General features: G+C 32.0%; 1 protein-coding gene across 1 annotated transcript; it reads left to right on the top strand.

The window, feature by feature from the left end:
* The first annotated feature begins 575 nt into the window (after positions 1 to 575).
* Positions 576 to 9,556, top strand: LOC126912911 (circadian clock-controlled protein daywake-like). The gene is made up of 5 exons (XM_050707330.1): positions 576 to 735; positions 7,431 to 7,650; positions 8,145 to 8,278; positions 8,729 to 8,884; positions 9,309 to 9,556. The coding sequence occupies exons 1-5, from the start codon at positions 675 to 677 to the stop codon at positions 9,458 to 9,460; spliced, it is 723 nt and encodes a 240-aa protein (XP_050563287.1). The 5' UTR covers positions 576 to 674; the 3' UTR covers positions 9,461 to 9,556.
* Positions 9,557 to 10,844: the final 1,288 nt, after the last annotated feature.

Raw genomic sequence — 10,844 nt, 5'->3', positions numbered from 1 at the left:
TTAGTTCTCAATTCACACTCAGTAATTAATCGATCTTACACCTTTTCTGAGGTGGGAAAATCATGCAATGACTTTTCCCGTCTTAGGTCAGGCGAGTAGGAGTATCAGACTCTTACTGACTAAAAACAACCCCGTTCCTTCTCCTGCTTTGAGCCGGAGCCCCGGTAACCTGTAGCGTTGTCCGCAGCTCCGGAATCAACAGTACCTGTAATAATTATTAATTTATTAACACACAATGATGATACTAATATATGTCCTTGAGATCAGATCGCGAAGTTTATATATAACAAGAGTTGTGATTACCCAGTGCGATTGCGACCCCTAACAAAACAAGTCTCAATAATCTCTCTTTTTTTTTTGAGAAGAGAAGGGTACATTATTCAATGCCTTTTTTCGCCTTGAGTGAGGCGAGTGGTAGTGTCTGACTCTCACTGACTAAAAACCACCCCGTTCCTTCTCCTAACCCGGGTAACCTGTTACGTTGTCCGCAGCTCAGGAATCAACAGTACCTGTAATAATGATTAATTTATTAACACAATGATGATACTAATATATGTCCTTGAGATCAGATCGCGAAGTTTATATATAACAAGAGTTGTGATTACCCAGTGATTTGTATCGTGACCGAGCTTTTGAGCGGACTGTTTACGATTAACCTTAAGTAGTTGTACACAATGAGTGCCATTTTAAATACGTTTATTTTATTAACGCAAGTCCTAGTTATATTTGCAGCGTGTAAGTGTTTCTTTTTTAATAATTATATTTATTTATTTACTGTTAGGAATTAACCTAATTTAAGTGTACCTAAGTGTCCTATTTTTGATATTAAGTTATGTATATCATTTTTACAATTTGCGATACTACGAGTATCAGTATAAGAGAAAAATTAAGTTCATATAAGACTTATTTAAGTTTTAACATTAACTGGTATTTCGTATTTGAACAAAGGCAATTTAGGATTTTGACGATTTTAACATAACGTTCCAAAAGCGCACTTTTCTCTTTTGAACAAATAATTTATTCTTAAGTAAAATTTTGTTCAGTTCGTAAAATTCACAAAGTTAAAGTACTCGTGTACTAATCACATTATTAGACACAAAATGACCGGGATTTTCGTCGCGTTTACAGACTACGTGCGACATCAATTATGACATTCCTTATTACGAGTATGTAGCATAATATTATCATGTTCCTAAAATATATTTAAACGTAACAATATTACGATAATCTTGTATGCTTGCTTATTAAATAATCATAATTTTATTTACTCCCAGTGCGTCTATTATAATTTTATTAACACTTCGCGAGAACCTTGTACCTAGTACAGTCAGTTGAAAAATAAGTTGACACACGTGAGTTAGGTACGCGAATATTTGCTAAGAATTTTTTATCACTTTCGATAAAATAAAAATATCGTTGGAATAAAAAAAGGGAATCGATAGTCATTAAATACCTATCTCTACATAAGTAGATCTTTTTACTTGATTTATTTTCTCGATTTGTAAAGAAATATTTATTTTGTTGATCATCTCAACAAATTTTTGTACCTACTATTGATAGTGAAATATTTTTTTTACATAAATATTTTGTATTGGCTTAATAAAATCAGATTGGCAGTAACAGATATTAGCGTACATTTTATTGGTCTATCATGTGGAAAATCAAACAAACAAACTCGTCAGCTTTATAAATATAGCATAACTGTACGACCTATGACAAGTAATTAGGATCCTGAGCTACTGTAGGTTATGATCATAGTCATTAAATAACACATAAGTAGTAGCGTCGGCCATAAGGTCAATGATGCAGTTAATGGACACTAAAATAATTATGTTCTAACCATTTACTAGGCTCTTTAACTAGGAATTTGAATTGGAAAACTGAAGGTAAAGGCACATTTTTGCTTTATTACTACAAAGGTTTTACGCTACTTTTGATAAAGAGGATTTTTTGACAAACTTTTTAATTACAATCTCTGATTGCGTGCGAAAAACCAGATTAGATAAGCCAATAGAGTATAGCCGTATTTTTTTTTTTTTGTTTGGAAGGGGGAAAATCATCCAATGAGTTCTCCGGTCTTGGGCAAGGTGAGATTGAATGTCATACTCTTACTGACTAAAAACCACCCCCATCTTACTCCTGCTTTTCTAGCCGGAGTCCCGGTAAACTCGCCAGGTAATCCGCAGCTCGAATATAAGTAGAATAATATAACTTTGGTTTACGTAAATAGAATATAGTTTTGACTCTTCATGTCATGTCATATACTTATATACATAGATGCCCACATCAATGAGCTGTATGAACAATAGGTATATAAGTTAGACAGTTTACGGTCTGTTAAAGATAAACTTCATAGTTTTGAACCTATTGAACTAAATTTTGATCTTACGTTAACACAGACAGCGAGATAACAATTTGAAAGGACCTTGACACTAACTTGTGAATAAGTCCTATAGGACTTAGCGTGCTAATACAATTTAGGTACTAATTTTTGTCTGCGAAGTTATTTGGAGTTACAAAGTTGATTAATTTAGTTAATTAGTACCTAGATTTCGGTAGTTTCTCATACCACGTAGATATGTATAGAAGCGAATCATTATCAACGGTCTGTGGCAGTCCATTGCTGAACTATGAGCCTCTTCTATTTATGTGTCCTTACTTTATTGGAGATCGAAATATATGTGATACAATGACTTATTTTGACTTAAGGTCATATGTCCCCTAGATGGGGCAGAGAGCGTCCACGAAGATCCTCTATTTCGTCATACAATACCACAATCAATATTTAGTAGTTACCACACATATTTACAATCTTTTAGAAGCCTTCCTGTCTTTAAAATAAGACGCAGATTATATAAATAGAACTTATTTGTTTAAAACAAATATTATGTATGTTGATATGTACTACATATTTATTGACACGGTACAAATACTTAGAACGAGGAATATTAAGATCTCACACAGTTTAATGAAACATTTCAACTCAACACACGTACGAACATTAAACATTATATCTATGTAGGTAATACTAGCTTCCGACTGTGTCTTCACTCGTGTAAATTGAAAAGATTACTCTCTAGTAGGCCTCAATTTTGTAGGAATATTGGGGGTTAATCATACTTTATGTTACTTTCTTAATGTTTTGGAATGGTGAAAAAATTTTTCAAATCGGTTCAGTTGTTTCGAAGTTTACTTCATGCAAACAAACAAAGTATTGGTAGATATAACAATATTTATGCAATGTATGTGTTTGTTTACTGTTTGCTTTACATACTTTTTGTCATGGCCGACTGGATAAGGATGTTGGGTATTTACCTTGTCACTTTATGATGTTTCTAGAGATCATGTTTTGTTTTTAAACTGCATGTCTGATGCAGTGTCTAGGCGGTTATTGTGTTACGATTTAGAGGTTTCTAACTTGCTTGCAACGGATTGATTATCTTCTATTAACTATCTAAAATAGTTACTTAATATGGCTATCTAAAAGGGCTCGGAAAAAATATAAAAAAGGCAATTCTAAAATAAATACTGTATGTATTTTTGTGTTTATTATAAAGAATATTCTTTTTAGAGTTTTATAATTATTATAATTTAAAAATGTTATATTTTGTAAAGATAAATGTAATGTTTAAGATAAATAAATACATATACAAAATACAGCAATAACGTTTACATTTTCAACTTAAATCTTAGATATTTCTTAGATATCCTACAAGATTTTGGTAAAACAAAGGATTGCGCTGGACTTTTGCCAATTAAAGCAAATAATTCTTACCGTTGCCGACTCCAAATACCACCAAGAGAGATTCTAGATTTGGTTGCGTTTACAATTTATATTCAATTTAGAAAGAAGTTACTACTATATATTTTTTTTAAATATTTAAATGATAAATGATATTATATATTTTTGCAAATAGGTTACAAAATAACACTTTTACACGTCAATCTCTTAAATAACTAGACGAAAATGTGTTTGTTCGTGTTTCTTTTAAGTCACAAAAAAGCATTTTCATGGTGCAATTTTTGTATCTCATACCTAACATCTCTGTAGCGGCAGATTGATTCGGGATATTTTTTTTTCTTTGATAACACGCATACGGGTAAAAACATAGGCAGAAAGCTAGTTTAACTTTGTAAAATAATTTTATACGCTATTTAACTGCAACTATCTAGCAAAACCCACAGGATAAAGACTGGTCAGATAAAACAATGAGTAATGCCAGGTTCTTTTTATCTCATGTTGGTTTCTAAGATAGGTCGGTACTACTGTTTACATGTTTAGCTATAGGTTTGGCCTGCCGCCAAAATGTATTGTCACCATTTATACTCTAGTTTACAATACAGCGTACTAGACTAAGGATATAATAACATATTGTTTGCACCAAAATATTGTGGACAGAATGCATAAACCTAGTCCTTGCTGTAGTTTTAGCTTAGGTTATAGGATTAGATTCAATATTTGTGTGTATCATGTATGTATTGGAGATTTTGTTTATATTTTTCTCAAGTTATAGTATGAGATTCATATCATATACTCATAAATATTTGCTTGATACCAATATCGAGTTCTGTCGTAAAGTCTGAGTTCAATTTGTTTGCTTATTTATACGAGGTACTTGTAGGTATACAGGAAACCTTATAATGACAATAATGAAGTTTATTAATTCAAATAACTGAGATCCACATTAAAATAGGAAATAAGGAATACAATTAAATACCTATTAATTGTATTCCTTATTTAGAAACTTAGTCCGCTGCACTAATTTCCATATTATACAAGTACGTTTTAGTAAAACCAATCTTAATTGTTTTTGATGTCTATAAGTCAAAATACCTTGTCTACGGACAACATTCGTGTGTAGTTGTGTAGGATACTATTGACGTTTTGGTTGCGTCTCCGTGTACTTATTTGAGTACCTACCAAAAGTTTGAATTATTCGCTGACTGTACTTACATTATAATTATTATTTTATACCATTCTACTTAGTAAAAAGATTATTGTATAACGATAAGCCTTGACCGTAAACTTATCCATCATGTTTGTTTATTTAATAGCTAAGTACGTATATTTTTTGCCTTTGACTAATCACTATATTAATATGTATAGTAAAAAGTCTTATTACATACTTATATAAATAACATTTTTTACAAGTCAGTGCCTATCTGCACAAGATTTTTTATAAAACGTTTTTTGTTCTACATAGTACATCTCTAATATAATTTTCTTATTATACATCACGTGAATAGGTGATCGTACTCTTATTATTTTTTGTACGCCATTAGTAAAAAGTTATTAAAAATAGTTTTTAAAATTCATTTATTTTCTCGTTAAACCTGTTCTGTTACGTAATACATATTAAGAGACCTTGTTTTGACCAAAAACTAATGGAACTAGACTATAAAATTGCCTAATTTTAAAAATGTACCTAATAGCTAATTTTTGACGTCAGAGAACCATGCTTTGACGTACATTTTTAACTTATCTGTTGCTGCGAGTGTTATATAGTATTATACTCGTTTATTGCTATTCTATAATAAAATTCACGTCTTGTTTTTACATGCACAGTCCAACTGTAAAGTTAAATCGTAGGTCAATAATGGCCTGGTCCAAGACGGAAGAAGGCATTGCATGATTCTCTTCCCCCTCAAAAAAGCGTGCATTACAGTTAAAATTTGATTAATGAGATACTGTATTGAAATTGACAAGAGATCCTAAAAATAAAACAGTTTCTTATTTACCTATTCTATTTTCATTGATCTTGTTGTATTTATTTGTTTATTTATATATCATTCCACGTGTTTTACCAACTTTGACAGAAGTTCACCTCGATACATACATAATGTAGATTTAATTTCCTATGTTATTATTATGATTACATAAACATTATGTTAATTAAATATATTAAATACTCATGGTGATTTAATTAGCCTATACATAAACTGTATATAAATAAACATCGATTGGAAGATTTTCAAAAAAGTTTTTCTATGACTTCTTCAGCCTTGGGTGACGTGAGAGAGAGTATCAGACTTATACAACGTGTAACAAAAGGGGGTATACATATCAAGTACACGGCTTCTAGATAACATAACAAATGATACGGTAAGGGTTTTTTAAACAAATTTTTTCATGGTACCAAGTTATGAATTTTTCAAATCGCGCCGCCGTGTGATTCAAAATTAGGTAGACAGGTACTAGGCGATCAGATTGACAGAATAAATGTTTAGTAATATATTAGCGAGTCATCTCTGTAGTGTTGTGACATGTTTGTGTGATTTTAAATACAAGAACCATGCGACACCAAGTATTTGGTACAGATTTTTTTTTTCAACGTATTTTAAGCTGAAACTTTGTGTAGAGATTCAACCTGTATTCATCAGAGCTTCTTGATGTATATGGGTATTTTGTTACACGTTGTATAGACTAAAAACCACCCCGTTCCTACTCCTGTTTCGAGCCGGAGCCCGGTAGGTAACCTATTAAGCCGTCCGCAATACCACTACAATGCAATGTTGAACAGTTATAATTAAACTAATTCCCTTTAAATACATAGCGTGTTACAATGACACAAAGTCCTAATTGCATTACTTGTCGTTTAAAATGACAAGCAAATAGGCAGTCCATGTACACAAGGACTACGCATCAAGTTATACAACACCAGTATAAACTGACCTTTGAACGCGTGGAAAGATTGTACAAAACGAGACCATGATAAACTGGTTTTTATATAGCTGTGTGTATGTACTAACTAATTGTTATGATTAGCTACTCAATGTCCTAAGTTTACATGAATACCTAGTACTTAGGTAATTAGGTCTATTATGGCATGTTGCAACTGAATGGCGTATCTCCAATTATGATTTGTGTATAATAAGTGGTTTAATTGCAGTGGTTTTTTATATAATGCTAATTAGATTGGGAAACAAAAGAACAAGTTGTATGATGATATTACAAATGACTAGAAGACAATGTTTTCCGTTGCTTATTATTGATGATGTTAATAAGATAAAATTAAGTTGTTAGTAGATGAAGTTACTAATAACAAGTAGTATACTACTAAGTTACTAATACTAAGTTACTTATAAAATGAAGTTAACGTTTTTTCTAGAATGGGAACTTGAAACGGGATATTTACCATGTTTTTCAATTTCTATGAGTTTCCGATATTTCCCGTTTGGTAAATATCCCGTTTTAAAATTCCAATTCTAGTGTTAGTGACCATGTCAGTTTAAAAACTTATACGTTATTTCTTATGAAAAATAGGGACGTAGGTACATTTTATTCAATTTTAATTTCAAATATTTGGATAATTATAAGTACAGTGCTATTTTTACTTATGATGTGCTACAAAGACCTCCGAAATCCTAAGAAAAACCATTAAGTATAAGGAGAAATAGTAACAATATGTTTTTTTTTTCCTAAATTCCAGTACCACCGATCCAAAAATGCCAGTTATCTGATCCAGAATGTATCAAAAAGTCTGCCCAGAGTTTCGTAGAAACATTTACCGCTGGGATCCCAGAGGTGGGCACTGAAGTTTTGGAGCCAGTGCACATTGACGTCATCAAGATCGACCTGTCTGGCCTGAAGCTGACTGTCAGAGATGCTGACATTAAAGGACTCAAGAAATCCGTGATTGATAAACTTAAGTGAGTTTTAAAAACCTTTAGGTATCTGTCTATTTTACAAAGAAAGAAAGATATGTATTGTGTAGAATGAAAGGTGTTAATAGAAAGAAATATATTTTTAGTAGGATTGGCTGTGAAAGTGCAATTTTCAACGGCATTTGAATGGCCATAACGGTCATTTTGTAGGCTTTAAATACTTATTTATAGCAATAGAGGTAAAAAAGCTAACTTAACCTAACCTAACCAAAATCATACACTAAGTAGGAATTACAGAAGAAAATAAAACTGTGATGTAAAGAGAACACTTGTTTAAAGTCTTTTGAAATAATTTTAAAGGCGCTATTGTAGTTCTAATCAACCTCACAATTGGCTACTGTGTCAAGATGATAACAAACACTAATATGACTTGTAGTTTCGTCTACTATAATCTATCTGCTGCAAAGTTTAAATTGCATAGTTGTTCTATTTTATTATATTGTATAAAAGATTATTAAAAAGCCACGTTTTGGTTCCAGGGTGGACACAGCGAAGAAAGTCATCGAGCTGACCTACCATGTGGCTCCTATTGTGTTGAAGGGCAAGTACAAAGCTGGTGGTATGTTGCTCATCCTACCCATCAGTGGAGACGGAGATGTTACTATCAAAATCAGTAAGTATTACATGGTCTTTTCGCTTAGTTTACTTCATTTAAAAATGGTAAATGAAGTATAGGTTTAAGCATGTGGATTTATTCTCTATAGATGATAAAATTAAGTCCAAATGTTAGGATGATACCAGTATTTAAAAGTGTAAATTAATATAATGAAAAAGTCTTGTCAGAAATGTTTTTTTTATGCCAGGTTTTATGAATAGTACCTAAAATACATTCAGCTGTATAAGACAGCGGAAGTATTTAGAATCAGCCGAATTTTTGGTTTTAATTCAGCTGGCCTACACCGAAATTGTTAGTGTAGCATGGATTTCCGCAAAGTAACGCCTAACTCTATTCTATATATGAAGCTAATTATATGTATCTAGCTGATCTAGCCAGCCAGCATAGAAGTAACATTTTCAGAAATATACGCCAATTTTCCTTATGCCATAAAATACTTTTTTTTAGAAAATCTCGGAGTCACTCTGACTATGCCATACGACATCGTTAAAAATGATCAAGGCAAGGACGTCATCGAATTGAAGAGTTACAAATACACATACGAGAACAATGAAAACACTCACTTTAAACTGACCAACCTGTTCAATGGAAACAAACAATTGAGTGAGTATTTCATCATCATCATCTTATTTATCATCCTGCCTTTATTTCAAGTTATTAACCGACTTCAAAAATAAAGGTCGTCAGTTCGACCTGTACTATATGTATGTGCGCGATTACCTCACGTTTGACTGATCCGATTTTGATGCGGTTTTCAGCATAGCATTTTTCTGTTCTATTATCTTTAACTGTTCTATTTCCTTTTTATAAAAAAAGTTATATTCAGCTAACATTTTAATAATTCATATCAAACCATCGTGAAATATACTAAATTAACTAAAAACCACTGTTAACCTGCGTAAATACACTGGAGAAAAGCTCTACTAGTTTCTTGCTCATGGGCAACGTGCGCGGACGCGGCGACGTCACGTAACCTAACCATGTTAAATTACTGTTAAGTTAATGCTATTATGCTCTTGTTTTTCAGGTGACGCCATGCATACATTCATGAATGACAACTGGAAAGCGATTTCCCAGGAATTTGGTAACCCTATGTTGGACAAACCAATTCAAAAGATATACACCGCCATCAAGATTTTCCTGAAGTCTCAGCCCTTAGAAGAAATAGCTGTTGTTTAAGTTGTTGCCAAATATTAATTTATGCTTAGTTCTACGTACGTGGTTTAGGAATTGATTCGTGTTTCTTTTTTAATAAAAACAAAGTTGTAGATGTTTCATTTGTTTGTTTTTGTGTATCCCGCTTTGTTTTAGTAGTTATGCTTTGTAAAAGCTTATTATACTGTACATAAAATATATATATATATATATATATTTTAACTGCCTCTTTGGTTGAATGGTCGCAAGTGCGGCTACCGGATTCGGGTTCGATTCCCGGGTCGGGCAAAGTATTACTGTTTTTTTTTGGTTTTCAAAAATTTCTCAGTACTAACACGGAGTTTGGAATTGTGCCCAGTTTATGGCAATAGGCTCACCCCCTATTATATGGGACTTATCGCATAAATAGTGAAAAGTAGGTGTACATTGTATAGCGTTATTACGTGCTGTAATGTGCACCTCTACCTACCCCTTCGGGAATAAAAGGCGTGAAGTTGCAGAAGATATATTTTAACCTACATGATAAAAACGCATCATTTTTAATCATTTTTATCAAAATGAATTTTAAGATATATCATAATATGAAACTTATATTATAAGTTTTATATTCCCTCGCCTTCGAGAAATAGTATTAGATTCGTTGATACTAACGTTTACATAGAGCGATGCTCTAGCTCTAGGCAATTTGAGCGTAAATAGCAATCAACAGGACTTGACCGCATTAGACCAGTATCGTCCTCAAGAGACAAGTCAGTGCTGACATATTAAGCACATAACCGGCTAAAGATACCTATATCGACAATATATAAACACTACTACGAGTATGTATACGTACTACGGTAATAATATATCATCAAATGCCTATTCAATTTTTAATAGCAATGAAGTTAAAATTGTGAAATTTAATAATTATATCAGGCGCTTATTATAACTATACATTAAAATATACATTAAGTTGTTCATTTTAAAAACTTCCTTAAATAATTCCAGATTTGTGATAATTTTAATTTCTTTTTAATTTTCAAGTTTCTTAATTTAGAGTGTTTTTTATTCATGCTTGTTTGTTAGATTGAAATGAAAGAAATAGGATAAGGCAAACATAGAAAAACATTTTAGTCTGGTCTATTAAGTAATTTTTCAATACAAAACAGTCAATAATTAAATGTTATTATACAACATTGTTCTTGAAGTATTTACTGTATAATTAAAATTGCGTGCTATGTATGAAAAGTTACATTTAGTAGGTATATTACTAACATTTTCTCGTTGTTTCACTCACGAGTGAAACCTAAATGCTAGCCTAAAACCTTTTCAGGAATAGGAAAGATACCTAGAAAATTTATTTTTTTATTGTGTTTAACACATTAAACGCCACGTGGGCAAAAGTGACCGTCGCTAGCGGAAGATT

The sequence above is a fragment of the Spodoptera frugiperda genome, chromosome 31 (assembly GCF_023101765.2).
Source record: "Spodoptera frugiperda isolate SF20-4 chromosome 31, AGI-APGP_CSIRO_Sfru_2.0, whole genome shotgun sequence".
NCBI classification, from domain to species: Eukaryota; Metazoa; Arthropoda; class Insecta; order Lepidoptera; family Noctuidae; genus Spodoptera; species Spodoptera frugiperda.
The sequence above is the reverse complement of the archived record's forward strand: the minus strand, read 5'-3'. Positions and strand labels throughout refer to the sequence as shown.

Coding starts and splice junctions, on each gene's coding strand:
- LOC126912911 (XM_050707330.1), top strand. CDS start 675: ATGAGTGCCATTTTAAATACGTTTATTTTATTAACGCAAGTCCTAGTT. Junction 8,279..8,728: donor AGATGTTACTATCAAAATCA/GTAAGTATTACA, acceptor ACTTTTTTTTAG/AAAATCTCGGAGTCACTCTG. Junction 8,885..9,308: donor CAATGGAAACAAACAATTGA/GTGAGTATTTCA, acceptor CTTGTTTTTCAG/GTGACGCCATGCATACATTC.